This window comes from Pan paniscus, chromosome 6 (assembly GCF_029289425.2).
Source record: "Pan paniscus chromosome 6, NHGRI_mPanPan1-v2.0_pri, whole genome shotgun sequence".
Taxonomy (NCBI): Eukaryota; Metazoa; Chordata; class Mammalia; order Primates; family Hominidae; genus Pan; species Pan paniscus.
The window spans coordinates 157972904-157997908 of NC_073255.2; the positions used below are offsets into that span (position 1 = coordinate 157972904).

General features: G+C 35.1%; 1 protein-coding gene across 1 annotated transcript in view; it reads left to right on the plus strand.

The window, feature by feature from the left end:
* The window catches only part of CPED1 (cadherin like and PC-esterase domain containing 1), a 312803-nt gene that overhangs the window by 114355 nt on the left and 173443 nt on the right, over nt 1-25005 (plus strand). The window contains exons 8-10 of the mRNA XM_055115335.2: nt 21759-21901; nt 23246-23318; nt 24515-24682. Of these exons, the coding sequence (XP_054971310.1) occupies nt 21759-21901; nt 23246-23318; nt 24515-24682 (384 nt within the window). The remainder of the gene's footprint in view (nt 1-21758; nt 21902-23245; nt 23319-24514; nt 24683-25005) is intronic.

Genomic DNA, 25005 nt, shown 5'->3' on the forward strand with positions numbered 1-25005 from the left:
TCACATAGCCTCCAACAACTCCCCTCCCCCAACTCCACTTATCCCTGACCGTGGCTACCGCTGGTCAGACCAGTTCACAATAGCTCTAGACTCCCTTTCAAAGAGGTGTTTGTTATTTTTCTTTGTTATCAAATTCTTGCTTCATTCTCATTTCACCTGGGCTAATGAATCATCTTAATAGGAAACTGAAGCTCTTAGGTATTTTAAATAATTTTTAAATTATTTTTCCTCTTTTTATGTAAGTGCCGCTCCCCCTGCCCTGATACAAACAGGCTAATTTTTATGATAGTTTTTATTTATGTATTTCCTGAAAATAAATGAAAAAAGAAATCTCCTTGTGATCTGGTTTTCTTTAGATTTTCATGCTTCATTCACTATTTCCTTTCTTATTCATATTTTTGTCTTTTCTGTGAGACAGATGCAAGCTGTGGTTGTAGCATAGGAAAGCATGCAGTTCTTGTCATTTTCATCCTCTCCTTGGGATTTATCTTTTCAAGATCTTGCCTGATTATTCTGGACAATACTGTTATCTCCTCTCAGAGGGAGGTAGTGCAGCTTCCTGGGTCAATGTGGAGAAAGTGATTGTTTCCTTACTAGTTCAAAGTTACGCTTGATGATACAGATAAGTTTCAGAAAACAAGAGGATATTTATTTACCCTTCAACTGATGTACTTGTTATTTCAGTTAAAACAAATAGATTATAACTCATCTGTTAAATTACTTAACCATCCTCAGAAATACTGCTTTCTACTGGTATTTTTAGATGTGAAAAAATACACAGAAACTTCTCACTGCTAATGTGGAGGACAAAACCAAACCCACTTTAAAAACTACCCACGCTATACCAGCATGTTATTAAACACTGTTCTTAAATTCCACAAAACATAATTTTGTGTGTGTGTGTGTGTATGTGCATGTGTGTGTGTACTGAGTACTGAATTCAAAGCCCAAATGACTTAGTTAAATCAGTAGTGATTTATGTACTGTGTGATGAGGCAAGCCCACTAAACTAGTTATCAGTGAACATTTATAGAACATTCTGGCAGCTAAAGAAGGTATGAAGGCAATAACAGATATAACTATGAGCTCATTTATTTCCAATTAAGTCTTCTGCTGAGATACTTTATCTGTTAAAGCTTTGGAGAGAGTAAAAAAAAATCAAGAAATGCAAATTTGAGGAATAATGGAAAATAGAAGCTTTGTAAACTATTTTTAATGCCCTTCTACATAATAAAATATTTAAAAATTTTAGTGTTAGATGTTTCCCAAGGATGTTCAAACCTAAAATCAGAGGAAGTTGTGAAAGGGAAAAATTCACAAATGTAATATTTGCTTACTATACCATTTGATCTGATTTTAAATCAACTCTATTTGTTGCTGTTAAGACAATATCATTTACTTGATGAGTATAATAAATCTAATTTTAAGAAATATCTTATTTAAAAATGTCTTCCCTTAAAAAGCTCTTGACTTAATTATAAAACTTCAGTTTGTATCTATAAATTCACGAGTAAAACTCTTTCACAAATATTCTAACTATAACTTTTGGTTAAATGCATCTATGTCTGTCTTAAAACACAGGTCATAAAGATTAATTGCAAGAAATGTGATAAATCTAAATTCGGTTCTTAGAGCAAAAAGTCACAAGTCATCCCTTCATCCATTGTAAATCACAAAATAAGTTACCCAACAGAGAGGCAACTGTAATATCTGTAACTTTTTATGATGTCTGAAGATTCTTTGTACTTCTGACCATAGTTGACTGTTTTTATGAAAATGTATTGCTGAAGAGATTTGTGACTTCTGGCAGAAAAGCTTGTCCAAAGCCTTATTTTGTCCAGTCAAGACATAAATTAATTCATTGTTTGATCAGCCATCCCATATTTGAAGATGTTAGATTTGTTGCTATTCCATATTTGACATCAGATATAAAGTTATATGAGATGATTCCTTGCATATAATCAGCTCCCTATAAATGTCTCTTTGATTGAATTGAATCAAAGGTCATTAAAAAAAATTTAACTGCATGAAGAAATTGCCTGAGTCTACTTTATCCCTAACTGCTATAAGCCAGCCACTCTACTTTGCAATGATATATACATGATATAGGTAAATATTATACAAATGATCATTTGTTTTCCAGTAAATGCAATAGACAGATGTCATAATCTGAATTTCTGGATAAGGGCCACTTTGATAGAGATAGGGAAATCTGGGATACCGTAGCCTTTTTTCAAGTCAGATTTGTAAGTTCTAAATCACCAGCTCTCTACCACCGCTGCACTGGCCTTCAGGGGACCATTCTTCCATCTCCAGTGCTTGCAGTTCCCTCTCACATCAATACAATCAGCAAATGTGCACAGAGGGCAGAGGAGAACTGTGGCAAAGAGAGGAATGGTGTTATGTACAAGATTCCTTTTAAAAAGATGCATATATCCCTTATTCATTTTGGAAATATGACACAGTTGCAGGGATGAAGTTAGCCTCATTTGTCGTCAATATTTATGCACTGCCTTTGATAATGTTGGGTGAGATCGCTTATATATTCCCAAGGTAAAAATGAGTAATGTCTTTGGAAGAAGGTATAAAGTGACAGTATGGTTTTTCAACCTTAGGAAGTGTTCTTCTCCTGATCTTCATTTTATGTCCAAAACTGCAGGCTATGAAGCAGACCTTGTAAAAGGCTTTTGACTGAGCATCTGGCCCTTTGCTAGGCCTGGGAGATTTATGTCAGCTGTAGAAAGAATGTGAATAAAAGTCTTCTCCTGAGAGTTTGTAAAAAGAGTTGATGTATTACTTAACCTACTTTTGCTTGAATTAAATTTTAAAATTGCATCAGGGCGTTCATTTTAAAGTATGATTTTATATAAATAGAAATTATAAATAACCAGCATGTAATTGAATAAACTTGTGACCAAAGCTGACTTACTTTAAAAACTTTTATAATAACTGCAAAGCAATCAGCCCACATTGATGTTAGATTGCACTAATACTCTTTATAGCAACTTTGTGTCTTTTTAAAAAGCAATTCATTCACTCATTCATTCATTCCTTCATTCCCAACTTGGTTCTATTAAAAGATTTGTCAAGTCATTTTGTACATTCGTTAATTCGGAAGGCTGAACTTGGATGATTATCCTAAATGTAAAGAAAACTATTCATTAATGATGATCATCTTTATCTGGCCAAAATGATAACTTAAGCAGATGACTCTAAGCCTCAAAAAGGCAAGCAATGTGTTTGCATTTCCAGAGCCTCACAGAGTTCCTGGCACATGGCAGATGCTCAAAAATGTTTATCAGTGAATCGTTGTCTATCATCCTTATTTTAATTAAAGGTACCTCATTAATAATAACTTATTAAAAACTGCCATTTGGGGAAAATATGATTTAAGAGCAGGTTCTACAACAGAAGATAGTATTATGGATTTACATATTCCATCATTGTTAATTCAGGCATATTTTCTCTTCTGAACTAGGGTAATGAACGCATAGACATATGCAAATATAATTAACTAAAATAATGCTTTATATAGGTAGATGCTATATAATGCTTTATATAGGTATACACATATATCTGTATATATACCTACATATATATATAATGTATTATGACAGTGTAAAGGTAAAACCTAACACTAATGAATAAATTTGCTAATTATTATTGCCTTTAATACTAGAAAATCAGTAGGCAAGTGTTAATTATATATCCAGAAAAATGGAGGTAAGCTAATACTCAGGGATTTCAGTGTGAAATCAGGTGAGGTAAGTTCATTCCTTCTTCCCTCCTTCTGGATGCTTGAAAGATGGAAAAGTTCCTCAATAGTACTTTGGAGGATAGAATGTATGTTTCCCTTCTCAGCTCCTCCCCTTCACCTGTCCTGTTCACAGCCTGCTTCTCCCTGGAGCCATCAAGGGAAGGTATATGCTGGGATGAGGATGGGACCCAGTTAGGGACTTGAAAAGAGCAAGTGTTGTTTCTCTGAACTGGATCCTGGAAGTGTATTGCCCGTGAACTTCACAGAAGCTCTTAAAAATTAATCTCTGCGGGCTCTTCCTCTTTCTGCCGTTGCCCAGCACAGTAATGTCACTCTGATTTCTGTTACACCTTGCTGATCACAAGTTTATAAAATAAACAAGTGTTTAGAGTAAAAACCAAGCCTGGGAAAAGAGGTCTAGTGTAAGCAATCTTTCAAAGCACTTTAAGCGTCCATAGAGAGCAGCACCATCTTAATTTTTTAGTTTCTTATTATTTCTTTAATAGATGAGCCAGCTAAGCCGTAAAGATGTTCGAAGACAGAACAGCTGTATTCCCTTTCTTCACTACCCTCATGCAAGAAGGGATTGTTAAGATGGATCTTTGGGAAATGGACCATGAATTAAGGCAAAACTCCCTGCAATCTTCCTAAACATTTTCATTTCTGTACAGACACCTAGAGAGTTATTGAATTTAATTTTATAAATCTTTATCCCTTAGACTTTAACAACAAGGCTTAACTTTTTCATCACTGTGGTAATGTTAAATATCTTCTGATGACAGGAAAATATATTGGAAGGAAAAAAATCACATAAAGTCAGCAAACAGGAGAACAAAAACCAAGAGGAAAAATCTACTTGCCTAAATCTTTTTGAAATCCTTAAAAGAAGAGAGTTTGCTTATTCTTTATTTATGTAGGAAACAAATCTTCAGTACCTGGCATAGTACCTAATATTCAGCAGATTCAGGGAGAGAGAAATGAATTAGAATAGAGACTCCACTCATCAAATTTCTGAAAAGAATAATTAGTAATAAAAATAACTCCTTTACAAAGTGGTATGTGGGTGCAAAGTAATAACAGTGAAAATAATGGCAGTAATTGTCTCCAAAAATTAATCACTTTAATGCTTAAGTTTATTACAGAATATGTACTCAGTGGGGAAGCTAAATGATTTTTACACTTTTACTTTGGGTATAGAAAAAAAGTAAGTTTTTACCAGTACGTTTTGAAACTTATCAAATGTATATAATTTTTGATATTTTTATTAACAATATCCTTTATTCCTTGAGATCTGTCTCAAAGGCTGACAAATTCTAAATATAAAATATCCTCAAATGTGCCAACTAGGTAAAACTGATTTGTCTGCTGAAGGAAGACAGGCTTTTGCTCCCTTCAGGAGAAAATCTGACTTGCATTGTCTTATGTGATTTATTCATTGTAAGTTTAAAATGAAATACAGCCTTTTTCCTTCCATATATTAAAATGTGGTTTCAAATTTAGAAGAAACAGCAATCTTTTTTCACTAAAGAAGCCTACATAGCTGTGAGATGGAGCAAAACAATTACTGTATTGCCCCCTAGTGGTCTTTTTTGCTATTGTACAAATAGTCTGAGCTGTCCAATGGCAAGAGGAAAAAAGGCAAAAATGCTTAGCAAAGCATGGAGCATTTTTCCCCCATTGGATTAAACATATTTATTTTAAAAAAGTTATTTTATAACCCATACTTACGGTAAGAAAGCTGTGCTTTTAAGTAGATTGCGAATGATGATAATTCCTCACTACAATTTAAATTACCTAGGCCACACAATTATTTGGAATGATTTCAGCATTTGCCAGCCACTGGACATTGTTTTTTCACTTAAGAACACTTTGTAAAATTTAATATGCAGTGCTATTAAAGAATGGTATCCCTCAGATGACTATATGTTAAGAAAATTCATTCTTCCAGCTCAAATTCATATCATAAAATATAATAATCTTAATTTTTTTTCTATGGAAAAGTTAAGCCTATTAGTCATAAACTTGTGAGTATACATTTAAGTGAAGAAATGTACATTTTGTAATTTTTTTTTCATATAAGGAAATTCAATGATATTTTCTAGAGCTCTTTCTCCTCAAGGAATTTACTTGAGAGTGGTATAAATATGCAAAGTACACAAATATAGGATATTTTTATGGAATATGGAATATTGACTTAGAAGAAATGACTTATAAACATGCTATACTGTCTTATGTGTAGATCATACAAAATATATCAGGGATGTTGGACTGATTTCCATAAAACTCTAGTCTAAGCCAGTCACCACAAGCTCAAAAACACCACCCTGTCCCATTGCCCAAAAATTAAGACCTAAACTTTTTTCCTTGGAAAAACAACAACAACAAAAACAATTTTGCAACACATAGTTTTAAACTTACTACACAATACCAGTTTTAAAATTACTATACAGTTAGAGCTGGCATTTTATACTTAACATGTAAGACTGCACTACTCTACCCATGAATCTTTTGTGTTACTTCTATTTGATTACAACCTGAGCCTCAAATCTGCTGTTAACTGGAATTCCTTTAAATTATCTAAATGACCTGATATTATGATATAGAACTGAAAATTTGTGTTTTATTTCTCTGAGTGCTACTGAGGCAGCAGAAATGGATTCTCTCCCAGGACTCTTCAGATATCTTTTGTATTCTCTACCTTCTGCAACATAAAGACGAATTTCATTGCTTTTGTTAGATCTCTATGGAGCGTCTGCCTATAGGGCGGTCATTCTCTCATTGTCTCACTGACTGACACAGAGCATTCTTATACACATCACTCTGTCTTCTTTGTCTCAAAACAATTTGTCCTTTCACTCCCTATTCCTAGCCTGTAAAAGCAGTTCTTAGAAGCTCGATGAAGCAAGTCTTTAAAATTTAGAGAAAGGGACTTCAAACAGGAGAGGAAATTCCAAGCATCCCTTTATTTACATATATATCCGTATTCATATGCACTATTGTTTCCCCTCTACATCAGCTTCTTCATATTTGGTCTCTAGTTTTCCGCAATCTAACAGTTCCAGGTACCATAGCCTCATCAATCTGTTTAAAAAACATACTGTTCCAAACTGATGCTTTGGTAGAAATTTCTAGTAGAATAACTTCTGAATAACTTCTACTAGAAATTTTTTCAGATATATTTGAAAGGTATAATAATTTTTCTATGTGCTTGATTACTTAGATTATCTACATGAAGAATATTTGTTCAAATCACACACAGAGAAATCATTACTTTAAACTCAGAAGTCACAGAAGAAAAACATTATGCTAAGGAAATATATTTCATTTTCATGCCTTCAAGGAGTTACTGTTAAAGAAATGTGATTTTAAAACATGAATAGGATGATGATTACATCCTTTCAGGCTGAGTAATAAGCAAATATCCAATTGCATTTTTACTTTAAAGGAGAGAGAAATAAATCACCAGCATTAGATCTATAGCACTGGATATGCAGGAAAGAAAAGAAAAATCCCAAGCCATACTTCTACAGGTCTGGGGATCGGTGTGCAGTAAGAAAGTCCTTGTACAAACTCTATGACCTTAGACAAATCTGCTTACATCTATGGACCACTTTCCATGTCTATAAAATAGGGATGGTTTTCCTGTGAGTTAAATTAGCCTTTTGATTCCTGCTACAAGTATTTACCGGCTACCTCTTATATGCTAGATGTTATGTTGGGCTCCAGTAGCATAGCAGGAAACAAGGCAAAGTCCCTGCCTTTGTAAAGTTTATTCTTGTATGGAATGACAGATGAAAAACAGATCATTAATTATACACATATAAAGAAATTCAGATAGTTACAGGTATTTAATATATCTAAGAATGAAATGAACAGGATGGATGTTGACTAGGAACTAACTGGTCTGCCCACTTTATGAGAGGTAGAAAGATTGCCCTGAATGGGTGATATCTGAGCTATAATTCTGTGATGAGACTAAGTGCCATTTCAAGAGATGACAGTGAAATACTCCCAGCAAAAGGACAATTCCAAAGGTAGGAGAGTCTTCACATATTCACAGAATGCCACAACCACTGACTGTGTAACATATTGAACACAGGGTGAGTGGTAGAGAGATTGAGAGAAAGGTAAGAGCCCAATCACGCAGGAGTCAGGAAAGGTAAGAAATTGATTTTTTTCCCTATGGGCAAAGGGATGCCTCTAAAAGATAGTGAACAGGAGGCTATCATAATCTGATTTACTTTTTAAGCCCATTCTGCTGCTGTGTGGAGAACAGATTGAAGAGAATTGTGAACAGAGGCAGAGAAACCAGTTGCAAGGCCATTCAGGGGTCCAGATGAGGAGCATGGTGGCTTGATCTAGGTTGGTGAGATGGTAGTCTAAAAATGGAGAAATGTGGATACGTTTTGAAGGTAGAAACAAGAATTGATGTTGGGGTGTGAGAGGCTAAAGAGAAGAGGGTTCAAGGATGACTCTTCAGCCATTATTTGAATGGTGGTGCCATTGACTGAGAGATCAGATGGGGGAGCAACCAGTCAGGAGGAGGAATGGGAAAGAGAAATGTGAAATGAGGAGGTGGAGAGGCACACAGGTTCCTGTTCATACAGCAGCTTACCTGTTGAGGCTGGTTCTTACTCATCTACCTCTTCTCAGCCCTTGTTTGCTCTGTAACCTGACTGAAGGCCCTACCAGAAAATTTTTCTCCTGGACAATTTGGTGATTCCTTTTCCATTCACTTCCTCTCTCTGCCTTTCTTCTCCCCAGTCACTGTAACCCCTATTTCCAACAGAAGTATCCTACCACTTCTAAATGAACAGAAGAATAACTGTAGCTATTTGCCCATCCTGGTGTGACAGGGAGGTTCCCACAGCTCCAGGTACCCATTGCTATAAAAACAGCCTTGGCAGAGGTGCCTGTTTCTCAGCCACCATAAAATCAGGTTATTTTCAAATAGATGGTGCCTCAAATCACAAGTCTAATCTTTTGAAGGATAGTAGAGTGGTCCAGTGTGATGTATTCAGATAAGAAGGTGAGAACATGCTTAGGAAAATGCCCACCCTAAAAAGGGTTCAATCTATTCAATGTTTGGGATGGAAGCCAGAGTGAAGTTAGAGAAGTTTGAAACAAATAAATCAGAATCAGCAAGGCTTAAGTTGCATTCTAAGCACTGAAAATAAAAAAGAAAAAACACATGAGGTTTTTAGATCACCTTCTCCATATGAGAGGTGTGAGAAGGAGATGCAGGCTCCATTTCAAAAAGAGGAGAAATGAAGACAAAATTTAAACAATGATAAAAGGCAAATTGAATCAGTCAGCTTTTGCAGAGCAAATCATCTCCAAACTTAGTGACTTCACATAAACATTTATTATTTCTCATGGTTCTATAAATTGTCTGGACCAGCTCTGCTCATCTCTATAGGCAGATGGTGGCTAAGCGTGGCTGGGCAGTCTAGCCTGCCTTCACTCATGCTCCTAGATATTGGCTGGGTATCAGCTAGGGCCATTGGGATGACTTGGCCATGTGCCTGTCATCATCTTGTAGTCCACCTAATGTTCCGCTACACAGTGGCAGTTTCAGGATTCTTAAGAATTGCAAGAGAACAAAGCCACTTGAAAAGGCCAAGTCCTTTCAAAGTTTTTGCTTGTATAGTAGATCGAATGGCTGCCCCCATAAGGATATGTCCATATCCTAACCTCCAGAACCAGTGAATATTACCTTGTTTGGACAAAGGGCCTTGGCAGATGTAATTAAATTAAAGATATCAACATGAGATCTTCCTAAATTATCCAGATAGGCCCTGTGCATGTCATTATAAGAGAAAGTCAGAGATTTGACACAGAAGAGAAGACACACAAAGGAGAAGACACATCTTCACATCTTCACTCATGTGAAGATGAAGACAGACATTAGAGTTATGCACCCACAAGCCAAGGAATGCCAACAACCACCAGAAGCGGAAAGAGGCAACGAATGAATTGTCCCTAACAGCTATAAGAGGGAACGTGGCCATGTGGACATCTTGATTTTTGGACTTCTAGCCTCTAAAACTGCAAGAGAATAAATTTCTCTAGTTTTAAATTGTGAAGTTTGTAGCAATTTGTTACAGAAGTCCTAAAAAGCAAAAGGAGTTTACATCACATTTGCTAAATATCTCATTGGCCAAAGAACATCACATGAATAAGCCAAGATTAAAGGGGTGAAAAAATAGACTCCACCACTGGATGTGAGAAGCTGCAAAGTCACACTGCAAAGGGGTGTGCATACTGGGATAGGAAGAATTTGTGACCATTTTTTTTGCAAACTGCCACACTAATGAAAAGAAATACTTTCATGTTAGGGCAGATTACCAGCAGGTTTGGCAGGATGTAATTTAAATGTGAGAATAGGGAAATATTTAAATTGGGGGCAAGGGAAAACGAGAAGTGGGAAGTGGGGACGAGTATCTTGACTGATGACTTCTTGACTAAAAGAGAAGTAAGTTTATAATGGTTATATGTCCTTCATTAAGTAAGGTATAGAAACAGTATAATTTCACCCACAATAAATGGGTTGAAAATTCATGCATTTAATCTATATCTTCTTGCATATATAAGTTTGTTCATATGATCATGGAGCCAAAACAACTCAAGGAAAAGCAATATTGAATATTTCAGTAATCATTCACAGCTAATTCAACTCAGTTGTACTCCAGAACTGTTTGGGAATCCCTACTATGTGCTGGGCCATGTGAAGAAAGACTCAAAGAGAAATATTGGTTCTTGCTTTCAAAGAACCCTCCCGTGGGGGAGAGTTATATATTTATAAATAACTCTAATACAGGGCAGAATGCAAGGCATGACTCAGAGTTGCAGAGACAGTGAAGAGTAGGAGAGAATTATTCAGGCTGGAGAAAGTGAATAGGTTTCATAGAATGGATGGTATTTTAGCTGGGCTTGGAAGAATGTGTAGGGTTTCTTTAAAAATGAAGAGGGATGTTTACATTTGCTTTGCCAAGACAGCATGAATCATGCAGGTGAAAACATAGGTTATAGTCTTGGAACTATAAACTGCTTTATTTGGCCAGAATTTGAATGTCCGTAAGAGAAGGGAGAATCCTAGGGTGGACTGAGGTGAGAGGGATGGGGAAGGAAGGAAGGAAGAGAAAGAGACACAGGATTTGTGGAGTAGGTTAGACCAGATGAAGATATACTGGAGACAAAACCTGAAGAGCTTGAATTTCATGGAATGTAAAATGTAAAGTGACACCACTGTCATTTTGCACTTCTGAATGTATTCTCAGATATAGTCTTGTTTGAAACTTTTTTTTTTTTCTTTGAGACAGAACCTCTTTCTGTCGCCCAGGCTTGAGTGCAGTTGCACGATCTCGGCTCACCACAACCTCCACCTCCTATGTTCAAGTGATTCTCTTGTCTCAGCCTCCTGAGTAGCCAGGACTATAGATGCGCACCACCATGCCTGGCGAAGTTTTTTGTATTTTTTTGTAGAGACGGCCTTTCACCATGTTAGCCAGAATGGTCTCGACCTCCTGACCTCGTGATCCACCTGCCTCAGCCTCCCAAAGTGCTGGGATTACAGGCATGAGCCACCACGCCCGGCCTTATTTGAAACTTTTAAGAAACCCAGGAGATAGATTGATGTTTATATCCACTCTATGGATGAAGAAGTACAGATTCATGATTTAGTGAAGAGGACAGAACTAATAAATGTGGTTAGGATTGGGACTCAGATCTCCAGTGACTAAAATCTCTCTTAGTTACCACTGACAGCTTATAGTACTGCTCTGCATTCCCCCCATAAAGCTTATTGACTGCTGAACCCAAGAGCTCAATGCCTGAGGCAAGGATGCTACCTTCAAGTTTGTCCCTTACACCCTTGAGTTCTATGCCTACCTTCATGAGCTGATGAACTGTAAGTGCAAAAAGAGACAGACTTGCTTCTGTAAAAGCAGGCTGAATATTTATAACATCATCAATATAGGACAATCGAGTTAAAACATTTCAGATGAATTAAATGTGGGTATAAAAACTTTCAAAATTTAGGGGGAAGCTGTAAAACCTAGAATGATTCTGCCCTGGGATTTCTTTGCAAGTGTCTTTGTGTTCTTGGTCTAATTGCAATTAAGTCCATGCCTATGGGTAAAGTTTCTGTAAGTTAGATGACTTGCAATTCCAATTAGTTCACCCATAGTCAAAGGCCTTGGCCATATGTCAAAAGATTGACAAGGGAATACAGGTTTAATTCTTTTTTATTTTTTAAAAAAAGTTAAAGAATTGGGTGTATCACTTTTTGAGTTCTCATATAAAAATAATGCACTTTTGTAGTAAAAAGGATAAAGGTACTTCTACTGTTTACTGTGTGCATAAACGTATGTGCATGCATAATCGTCTGTTGATTAATTGTTATGTCCTTCAGGCATGAATGAATTAGCACCTTATGGTTTTATATGCTGACTTGGAATGTTCAAGATAAGTTCAGCTACAATTGATTCATATCCTTTTGTAAATGTTGGGGACTTCTGTTCTTTATGAGCAGGGGACTGACATGATTGGAACTGGCCTTCATAAAGATGATGACTGGTGGCAATGGAAAAAATAATTGAGGGCAGAGAAGTCAGTAGTCAGTACTCAGGGCACATGGAGATGACATGCATTTGGGCTATCTAGCATTATATTTGACCAGATGCTAAATCATGAACTTTTAAATTATGCATAATTAAGCATAATTGAAAATAGCCCATGTAAAAGAATGAAATATTGTTTGGTGTGAGAGAGGTGTAAGATAACTGACATGAGAAAGGTGTGAGAAAACAGCAGAGAGCTGTCATAAATTTCCTATGGATTCAAAAGACTTTACAGCCACTTAAAAGTTAGGGCAAATTGCTCTATCATGTTCTTTATTGTACAACCAGAACTGATTTTTTTTATAATGAATACATTTCCTTTTCTTTTGTGATTGACCAGGAAACTTAATAAGACCTAAAATAGATACCCTGCATAAAATATCCAGAATATAAATTGAAAACATTTTCCCTTTTTACTTTCTTACTCATTTGAGAGTATTTAGAGATATGAGATAGGTATCTTTCCGCCAAATGAATCCTTATTTGCAAATTTTTGTACTGCCTGTAACAAATATTACTTAGTACAGATATTACCGGATTTCAATGCCATCTTCTAGTCAAGGTAATTAATAAAAGATGGATTGTTTTCAAACAAGCTGTCAGACCTTATTTTATTGGAAGTTCAAAGAAGGCTTGGTTTTAACTTTAATAGAAATAGTTGTGACCTGCTCGAACAATGGCATTCATATAAAGAAAATGAGCAGGCATATACGTAGAGAGTTCAATGATAAAATCTTTACAACTTTAGCTTTTGCTCTTTGCTGTTAAATCTCTCTGCTCCTTTATATCCCACTGAGAAATTCCAGAAGGGATAATAAAGAAAACCTGCCAGTTTTCTAAGAAGGTTGAATATAATGCAATCAAGGGTCTATCATTCAAAGCAAATAATTAAATTTTTACTCTATTCCCAGCCTTTTGTATTTCTGTACTCTGCTTCTGAACAATTCCCTTATATGCTTGTGGGAGAGTTTAAAGTTTTCAGCTATGAAACGGATTAAATTGTATAGAATCTACATTCTGAATTTCCAAGTTTAATATATGCTATAAAGTTTAGGGCTGTTAAGAAGTACGAATGAGTAAAATTATAGATGTCACTGGAAACAGAAAACTTATTTAATTTTGGAGTTTTTAATATAATTCCAAGGAATGAGTAAAAGTATCCTAATTTAGGTTCAGCCAATTTGGTTTTCTGTGATTTACACTAAAGCAAGCCAATTTTCAGTGAACTAAAACAAATGATGAGAGTATTTATATTCTTAAATCATTTGAGTTAACATGAATTTTGTTCTTGATCTAGGCAATTTGATTTAAGTTACAAAGAAATATTCTTAGTTTTTCCAAAAGGTAATTAGGCTACATAAATTCTCGAGTTGTTGAGTTGTTAATTGTGTGGGTGTAAAGGCATGTGCTTGAGAATTGTGACAGTTTTGAACATGTTTTAGATGAAAGTAAAAATACAGATGATTCATTCTTCTGGATTTCAGGGTCCATCCATAGTCCTAAACCTAATATGATCAAAAACACAAAGGCAGAAGTAATGCTGGGGCTTTGTAGCAAAGCAGATTGGCTTCAATACCCATGTTGGTTGCCCCCAGCTGTATAACCTTAGGTGTGTACCTTGCATTCTTAACCCCAAGTTTCTTCATCTATAAAATGAGAATGATGAGTACCATCTTCATAGCATTGCTATGAATACAAACAAAGCAGTGCATATAAAATGCACAGTGTCTGCCACATAGTGTCAGCTTGGCTAAGGATAGTGATTATTATTAAATACAACATAGAAACTCTCTCTCTCTCTATATATATATATATGTGTATATATATACACACATTATATATATACACACACACATATATATACACACATTATATGTATATACACACATATATATATACACATATATACACACATTTTATATACACATTATATATATACACATTATATATACATTATATATACACATTATATATACTATATATACATTGTATATATACACTGTATATACAGTGTATATATATACAGTGTATATACACACATTATATATACATTATATATACACACATATATATACATTATATATATACACATTATATATACACACATTTTATTTATATATATATATATATATATGTTTGAGATGGAGTCTCGCTCTGTCACCCAGGCTGGAGTGCAGTGACATGATCTCAGCTCACTGCAACCTCTGCCTCCCGAGTTCAAATGATTCTCCCGCCTCAGTCTCCCGAGTAGCTGGGATTACAGATGAGTACCACCATGCCAGGCTACTTTTTGTATTTTTAGTTGAGACGGGGTTTTGCCATATTGGCCAGGCTTGTCTTGAACTAATGACCCCAGGTGATCCACCTGCCTCAGCCTCCCAAAGTGCTGGGATTACAGGCATGAGATTACACCACACCTGGCCAAATTATATTCAAATACAACATGTGCATTAAATTAAAAAATATCACTACTTAGGTTTGTAATTTAGTCATTTTTCTCCATTTCTCTAATCTTTTTTTCTCTTTTTCTTCTATTGTTAAAAATCCGATTTTTTTCCTTCTAAATCACCTTCCTTTTCCAAGGGTCCAGGATGTTCACTAGCACTTCATTTTTGGCCACAGCTCTCTTGGATGCATTTTGGAGTGGAGGCAGGCAGCCATATCCAGAGCTGGGTGTCATATGCCTTTGGGGGTCCCTGATGACTCCCCGAGGGGCTCAGAGGCACATGGACAATTTTGAGAGAGTCACTGCCCAGAACTTCACCTTTCATATGGATCATACATTCAAACTTTCTAAAGTTTGATCTTGCTGAAAAGATACCTCTAAAGCAGGTTGTTCTTTCCCATTCTTTTTATACATCCTTCTGCTCTTCAGAAGAAAGACCCAGCTTTTGCTAGCTCTGATATTATAATGATGGTTACTCAAAGGTGAAAAAACATTTGCCAAAAAAAAAAAAAAAAGAAAGAAACAGACAAATTTAACTATGTTGTTCTTTAGAGCAAGTGAAGGATGCTAATCACTAGGTAACAAATCCTTCACAATTCAGGTTGCTTTCAGTTCTTTGTTTTTAACAAGATTGAATATTTCATGATAAACCACTATGTAATTTTTAACATATACCTTGGAGGGAGTTGAAAGAACTGAGCCATGTTGCTATAACTAAACCCTTCCATCCACGTCTGTGTATTTATGTGAACAAATTTTCTTCGTGCTTATATTTAAAATAATATTAATACTGATGCTGAACTCTTCTTGTTCTAGCATTAAGTGGCATTCTTTTAAGGGATATATGAATTAATTGAAAAGAAACCGGCTGGGCGCGGTTGCTCACACCTGTAATCCTAGCACTTTGGGACGCTGAGGCAGGTGGATCGTGAGGTCAGGAGTTCGAGAACAGCCTGGCCAACATGGTGAAACCTGTCTCTACTGAAAATACAAAAATTAGCTGGGCATGGTAGTGCATGCCTGTAATCCCGGCTACTTGGGAGGCTGAGGCAGGAGAATCACTTGAACCAGGGAGTCAGAGGTTGCAGTGAGCTGAGATCACGCCACTGTACTCCAGCCTGGCTACAGAGCAAGACTCTGTCTAAAAAAAAAAAAAAAAAAAAAGAGAGAAAAAAAAAACCATATCTATCTGAGAGATTGCATTAGGTCATTCTTGTGTTGCTGTGAGTATCTGAGACTGTGTAGTTTATAAAGAAAAGAGGTTTAATTGGCTCACCGTCCTGCAGGTTGTACAGGAAGTATGGTGCAGGCATCTGCTCAGCTTCTGGAGAGGCCACAAGAAGCTTTTACTGATAAGAGAAGGCAAAGGAGGACCAGGCATCTCACATGGTGAAAACAGTAGCAAGAGGGGTTGGCCGGGAGGCACCGCACTTTAAAAACTAGATCTCCTGAGAACTCATTCACAATGACAAGAACAGCACCAAGCCATGAGGGATCCGCTCCCATGACCCAAACACTTCTCAACACGCCCCACCTGCAACACTGAGGATTACAATTCAACATGATATTTGGTGGGGACATATATTCAGACAAATCAGAGCTGTATTTCCAATACAATTTTACTTTTTATTCTATAAATTATTTAATGTGATTTGTAATGTATTTCTCTTGTTCTGACTAATTATGTATGACCAATAATTTTAACTATTTGGAAGAAAAAAAATTTTTTTTTTAACTTAGAGCCATATGGTCACTGAAATTCTAAAGTTTAAATTTACAAACTTTATTGAGAAATATAGGACAATCTAAAAAAGATTTTTTTTTTTTTTTTTTTTGAGATGGAGTCTCGCTGTCGCTCAGGCTGGAGTGCAGTGGCACAATCTTGACTCACTGCAAGCTCCACCTCCCGGGTTCAAGTGATTCTCTTGCCTTAGTAGAAACGGGGTTTCACCATGTTGGTCAGGCTAATCTCCAACTCCTGACCTCGTGATCCGCCCGCCTCTGCCTCCTAAAGTGCTGAGATTACAGACGTGAGCCACTGCACCCGGCCCCAAAGATTTTCATATATAAAAATATTAGGATGAAATTCTGAGGTATTTGGGTTACTTCAGATTCATTTTAAGAGTTTTGGCCGGGCGCGGTGGCTCATGCCTGTAATCCCAGCACTTTGGGAGGCCGAGGCGGGCAGATCACGAGGTCAGGAGATCTAGACCATCCTGGCTAACACAGTCTCTATTAAAAAAGTTATTTTTAAAAGTTTGAATTGTAGTCATATACATGTAACGTGAAATGTATCATAATCCTTTCTAAGTGTATACTTTAGTAGCATTAAGTATTTTTACACTACTGTGCAACCAATCTCTAGAACTTTTTGTGCAACTGAAATTATATACCCAGTAAACATGTCCCCATTTCCACCTCCTCCCAGCCCCCAGCAACCACATTCTACTTTCTGTTTTTATGCATTTGACTACTCTAGATACCTCACATAAGTAGAATAATCCAGTGTCTTCATGACTGGATTATTTCACTTAACGAGTATTGTCAAGGGTCATTCATGTTGTAGCATGTGTCACAATTTCCTTCCTTTTTAAGGCTGAATAATATTTATTGTAGGCATATACTACATTTTGTTTATCCCTTCGTCTACTGATGCACGTTTGGGTTGCCTTCAAATGTCAATAATGCTATTATGAACATGGGTGTGTAAATATGTCTTTGAGACCCTGCTTTCAATTATGCTGACTGTATACCCAGAAGTGGAATTGCTGGATTGTATGGTAGTTCTATTTATAATTTTTTCAGGAACCACCAAATTGCTATTCAAGTGGCTGCACCATGTTACTTTTCCACCATCAAAGCACAAGGATTCTAGTCTCTTAATATCCTCACCAATGATTATTTTCTGTTTTGTTTTTGTTAGTCACCATCCTAATGGGTGTGAAGTAATATCTCACTGTGGTTCTAATTTGCTTTTCCCTAATGATTAGTGATATCGAGCATCTTTTTAATATGATGCTGGTGCAAAATGACCTTAAGTACCAACGTTCCCTCATCTGACTTAAGTACCAATATTCTTTAATCTGAGAAGATGAAAAGTTCTTTGACACATAGTAACATCAAGAGAAACCTTGGTATACTTTAGTACAGTACAATGCTATTAAACATGACATTCTGCTCTGGTTTCTCATTCAAGAACATTACTTTGAAAAACCTTAATATTGGTAAATCTTTCATCCCCCATTCTAACTCATAGATTAAATTTTCTTATCTCTAAAATTCTCTCAAACAGCTGTAGGCTTCTATTCTTCAAAGGTTTTATTACAAGACACCAGAAAAATTTATATTCTCCCTCTCTCATGAGATGGGAGCAAGAGATAAGCATGCCGTCCTGAGGAAAGTGATGTTACCCAGAAACTACAGTAAGGTGTTTCTCTTATCAAGGTATCTGTGGTTTCTGTAATGTCATAGGTTTGTTTATTCAACAGTACTTACTGAATACCTACTTAGCATTAGGCACTGGAATCCAGAAGATAAAATAGGACATTTCCTGACCTAAAAAAAAAAAAAAACAAAACAAAAAAACTCACAGTCTAGCAGAAAGAGCAGACAAGAAGGTTGGCAAGTTTAACACAGAACAAATGACATGTATTGACATTGAGATCAATTCACTCAAGCAAGGTCTTATGGGAGGATGGAGAGAAATAATGAGGCAGAACCCAGAACATAACATGGGAGGAGTTGTAAAATATGTGGTGGAATGAAGTAGATAACAAGGACACCTTGGGAAAGATATCAGACATGATCCAAGTTTTTCTATATACTTTTAAGTGCATTCTATTGCTCTTGTCCTTCCATTTTTAATTAATTGAAAATTTAAGTCCATCCACTTGTATCTGAATAAGTTGCTTGAATGGATCAATGTTGTAAAAATGTAAATACCTTACTAGTTATTGCTTGAATTTTGCACAGGTACAAACAAATGATGATGCATTAGCTGACTGGTTTTACGACCATGATCTTATGAGGTCATTTTCTATATAATTTATTTTGCACTAAAATTTACACTGAAGGAAGAAAATTTATAGTTTATAAAATAGTTTCATGTCATGTTAAAAGTTACAAGATGTTCTTTTATTCATATTTATTTTATTGCCAATATACCGATTTCCTTGCGAACTTATATTCTCACATTTATTTAATTGAAAAACATTGATTGGAAGTGTTGATAAGGAGAGGAAGAAGTCTCCTTAATATTTGAGTTAATGGCTTGACTGTTTTAAATTAGGAGGAAAGGTGAAGGTGCTCCTTCAGGTATTTGTGAGTTAAGAAAGTGCATGGGTGAAATTGTTCAGGTTCTGGTGGCATTTGAATGGAATTAACATCAAATAATTTCAGATTTGTCATTGTCTCATGAGATCATTGAGCATAGTTCTGTCATTCTGCACTGAGACTCACAGAACTCATGTAATTTGACCAAGGAAATACAATTAGAGTAACAAATTGCAGTGTAACCGGACACTCAAAAAAGTGGTTCACTTAGTTAGTCTAAGTGAGTTAGTTACAAGAACTGATAAAAGTTGTGCCTTCTTTTGGAGACTTTGAAAGTTTATGATTTTTTAAAAATTCATATGAAGCACTCGCATGATTCTACTTTCATTTCTAGCATATGTAGTTTGCTTGCCACTATACTGAATGAATTAAAAAGAAGAAATCACACTCATCTGGATTTTTTTTTTTTTTTTTTTTTTTTTTTTGGAGACAGAGTCTCGCTCTGTCACCCAGGCTGCAGTGCATTGGTGTGATCTCGGATCACTACAGCATCTGCCTCCCTGGTTCAAGTGATTCTCCTGCCTCAGCCTCCCAAGTAGCTGGGATTACAGATGTGTGCCACCATTCCCAGCTAATTTTTGTATTTTTAGTAGAGATGAGGTTTCACCATGTTGGCCAGGCTGGTCTCGAACTCCTGATCTCAGGTGATCCACCCGCCTTGGCCTCCCAAAGTGCTGGGATTATAGGCGTGAGCCACCATGCCCGGCTGTCTTGTTTTAATTAATAAAAAATAAAAGGAGCTGACATGTACTGAATACAGATGTGCTGGGTGGTGGAATTCCTTATGTACATTCTGTCATTTAATCTCAAGGATACCTCTATAAAGTAGGCACTGTTATTAATCCCACAAAGTCTCACAACTTTGGCACAAAACCAAAGTTGAACCTGGACCTTTTTACCTCTAGAGTCTGTAGAGGTAATACGTATGTACTATGCAACTTGTCTCCCAAAGCACAGAACACAGGGCTTTCTAAAGGCTACAGTTCTCTAAAAGTTGAATTGAATGGCATCCCATATTTAAATGCTCACTGTTACATTAAGAAATTAAGAAATAATCATTTTCATTTTAGAGAAGTAAGTGCAACCCTAAGACATTAATTTGCTAATTATTCTTCCTCATGGAGATAAAATCTTATAATTTATCTTATCTCATATGCTACATAGACATTTCCAACTTTCATATATTATTAACCTTAACCTCTGTGATATTCAGGTAACATTGAAATAGAAAAATGCAACAATGTCACACACAAACCTTTCTACATAATATGGTGAAAGGAATGAAATATAATGAGTTACTTTTACTTGGAAAAACATAATGTTACTCTGCTTTGAATCAAGGTTGTTAACATTTTTAGTGTTAGCAATAATTTGTTTTCTTTCAATCATACAATTATTACATTTATTTTCCTTAGTAAAATGGAAAAACATCCCAATTGCCAAATACTAATGACGCATTCTTAGGGTCTCTATGTGTAATCTTATTAGGTTTCTGTTTTCAACTGGAAAGTTTATGAAGCCAGTATCTGTTTATCTTGGGGGAATTTTGCTTATGCATTGAGAAGACACATTTACCGTTTTTCCACAGGCAATCCAGGCCAATATTTGTCCTTCTTTATCATAGCAACAAAAGTTTTTCACTTTGCAATCCTGTGTAGTCTGGATAGATTTAGTCTGTTTTTCCAAAAAACATTAATAGAATACCTGCTGCATGTTTTTTCAAAAAATATTTTTTGTTCTTCATCTTTAAAAGAGTATGTTTATCCAGAGAAAGTTTATGAATCAATATGAGATTTGTTTTATATTTTTAAAAAATATTCACTTGAACTTTGATATGAAGCATCCTCAAGAGGTAGTTTTGTTTTTATCATTTTAATATTTAAGCAAATAAAAACAGCTATTTGTGATACTAACAATTGTGTTTTTAAGATGACACAATTGAGCTTTATTCCCCCTTTTTTGTAATACTGCCCTATCACATGAAATAATTAAGAATTAAAACATTAACAGGACACTGGGATTCTCTCAGAGTCTTCTCTGGTTGGTTAGATCTTGCACAGAATAATGGCATGAGGAAGAAGCAACTTTGATATATTTATTTTTGTTCTAATATGCCCCCAAAATTGATAATAATAAAAAACTAACATTTGAATTTCATACTTTAACATGACTTTCAAATACATTTTCTTCTAATTTGACTTCACATCTCTCTTGTTGGTAGATATTAATCCCAATTTAAAGAGAAGGACACAAAGATTCTGAGCAGTGGGTGGCAAGCCCAGCTCACCTAGTTAGTAGAGTTACAAATGAAACTTTGGAGTTCTGATGACAAGACTTGCATTTTCCATGATTAGATGCTGTGAAATGAGGAAAATAAAATGGAGTAGGCATTTCTAAAGAAATTTAAATTACAAGACATTTAAACCTTTCTCTTTCAATATACCTGTATCTTAGATTACCAAACTTACTGATTAGGTGAGGGTGGGGTTTGGGTGTGACAAGTAGAGATAACCTAGAACAATCCTTCAAATTGGTCACCTTGAAAATGATAGGCAAACTGAGGCTATTGTTTTAACACATGAATCCTTTACTTTGTTCACAGCTGCAAACATTTTTTGAGACATTCCTGAGAGCCAGTTCACCTCAACAGGCTTTTGATATTATGAAGGAAGCAATTGGCAAACTCCTGCTAGCGGCTGAAGTATTCAGTGAAACATCTACTCTGGGACCAAAGACCTTCCATAGGTAAAAAACAAATTTTAATTTAAAAAAAAAGAAAAGAAAGAAAGAAACCTATCTTTTAAAAATTGTTGGTGGAAATGTATCTTAATTATCATAAGTAGGTGGTACTTGGAAAATTTTATATCAATATGCAAATATGATCTTCTAAACATATGTGGCCATATTTATAGATCCTAAAACTTTAGAACATGTGACAGACTCAGTAGTATCTAAATAGTGGTAACAAGAAGTAAAGTACACATTTTCAAAGTTAATCTTTTAATTGCAGCCCCCTTTTCAAGTGCAACTGTTTCTATCATAGATACTTGGCATTGACTAGGTATAATTTTACTTATACATAATAAATTTCATTCTCAAATATCCCACTGATTTCATAATGCAGAGGAGAAAATGAAGAACTTTATTAAGAAAATTCAATAACTCCTATTCCCATATCTGTTTACTTGACTATAACTTATTGCCTTTGTTCTAAGGAAATGTTAAATCTAGTATGTCAAAAAGTGGGGGAAGCACATCAATTTAAACCTTATCATAATTTATATGTGAATAAGTACCTAGCATGTAGGAGTAGGAGAGTTTTCTTCTTCGTATTTAGGTTTCCATGGATTAACTTTATTGCTTAGTTTAATGTGTTATGAATATTTAGGTATATTTTTATTTTCTATAAGAAATAAAACAGAATCCAAATCCAAAAATTTATCACATGTAATTTTACATTATCCAAGCCACTGCTCTTTTTAATTAGTAGACATATTGAAAATTAACAATAGTGATTATTAATATGACACCAAATAAGAGTAAATGTAGCAAGAGAATATAGTTTTTATTATTATTATTTTACTTTAAGTTCTGGGATATATGTGCAGAATGTACAGGTTTGTCACATAGGTATACATATGCCATGGTGGTTTGCTGCACCTATCAATCCATCATCTAGGTTTTAAGCCCTGCATGCATTAGGTATTTGTCCTAATGCTTTCCCTCTCCTTGCCCCCCAACCCCCAACAGGCCCCAGTGTGTGATGTTCCCCTCCCTGTGTCCATGTGTTCTCATTGTTCAATTACCATTTATGAGTGAGAACATGCAACGTTTGGTTTTCTGTTCCTGGGTTAGTTTGCTGAGAATGATGGTTTCCAGCTTCATCTATGTCCCTGCAAAGTACTTGAACTCATTCTTTTTTATGGCTGCATAGTATTCCATGGTGTGTATGTGCCACATTTTCTTTATCCAGTCTATCATTGAGGGGCATTTGGGTTGGTTCCAAGTTTTGCTGTTATAAATAGTGCATTAATAAACATCCATGTGCATGTATCTTTACTTTTATGGTACCTTGTGTTTTCATTTTAGATGCAGATTCTGCTTTCAACTTCTAACTTTTGATATTGGTTATGGCAGTTTCATGTACCCTGTAGTGCTCCAGGTCAGTATGCCAAAGGCCTCATGTGAGCTTCTACCTTGTGGTGAGAGATCAGTGTGTGTGTGTTGTTGTTGTTGTTTTCATTCATAGTAACCAATCAATAAATAGCAATTTGCAAAAGTACTGTAGGCTTATATTCACTGTGGTTCAGACAATTAACTAGTATGTGGACAATCTATGAGTCCAATCCTGCCTATGCGTCTCTGTAAAATAAACCTGAATTTTTCTATGGTTCAAGTACTATTTGTGAAATAAATGTGGTATGAAGTCAAGTATGCGTTAAAGGAAAAAAAGAGGATGTGTAGATAATAGAAAGTAACAGATTATCTGGCGTATTCACATGAGGGTATAAAAAGATAATTTTTATTTTTTACATATAGATATTTAGTTTAAAATTGGTTTATATTTAGTTTTAAAAAACCATGGGAATTTTTGAATTTTTTTTTTCTGATATAGATATGTGTAGAGTGAAGTGTTTTTGCCCATTTTGATTCTTTTCCTTCTTCTCAAATTAAATATACTCATTCATATTATCTCCCCCAACATATTTTTTTTCCTCTAACATAGCCCTTAGAGGCAAAAACGTAAAAAATAATTTATTAAATTAGTCTATAGAAAGTTCTACCTTGGAATACAGGGTGGGAAAAAAGGAAGAAGGGGAAAATAAAATTATGTATAACTAGAATATAGCTTTGTATAACATTTCTATGTCCTCAAACTATTATTCCGGTAAGCCAATTACATTATAGATGGCTCATACATTTGGTTAAATAATTCCAAGATTTCTCCATAAAAATTTAAAACTTAATTAACTGACACTTTTAAATACTCATTTTTTCATTATTTTGCACGCATACCTAATAGTTTGTATTATGCTTTTTAAAATCTGTTGTTCAGAAAGAAATGTTATGTATTATCTTCCATGAAAGCATATTCTTCAGCTATAAAGGGTATCGAGATAAACTAATGTGACTTTATATTAGTTAATTTTCTTATTGTACATTAAATAATTGTGTCTTTAAATTGTATCTTTAAAAAAACATTACTCACATTTATAAAACTGTTGACTTCCAAAAAGACCACTAGATGTCAGTTCTGATCTATAATCCAACAGGAAATAACTCATGTCTTAGAAGTAATTCCATTGTCTTAAAAGTAAATCGATGAAAAATATTTGCTGTGCTTTTGTTCTTTCAAAGGTACATGAGCATTTAAATTTTCAAGATAATGATAATATGGATTTTGAGGACCAAAATACAGAAGAATTCCTTTTAAATGACACTTTCAATTTTCTCTTCCCTAATGAATCATCACTTTCCATATTTTCTGAGATATTTCAGAGACTTTATAGATCAGATGTTTTCAAGGTAAGTGCATATTTGTGTACTGATAAATATTTTTTCAAGTCATTCCTTAGAAGGTGTCATTCTCCTTACTGTGCAATTCAGCAACTTGATAATTCACTTCAAATTAATCGGCATCTATTATATCACACTTCTTAATTTTTTCTGACCTCTGGGCTAAGATTATTTTTATGTCAACTAAGTATGTAAGTGACTGATTATGATAAAATTATGGGTTGAAAATTAAGTATAGTGTTCATAATTTCTTATTTTTTCTTTTTGTTTTTCTTTTTTTCTTTTTCTTTCTTTCTTTTCTTTTCTTTTTTTTTTTTTTGAGACAGAGTCTC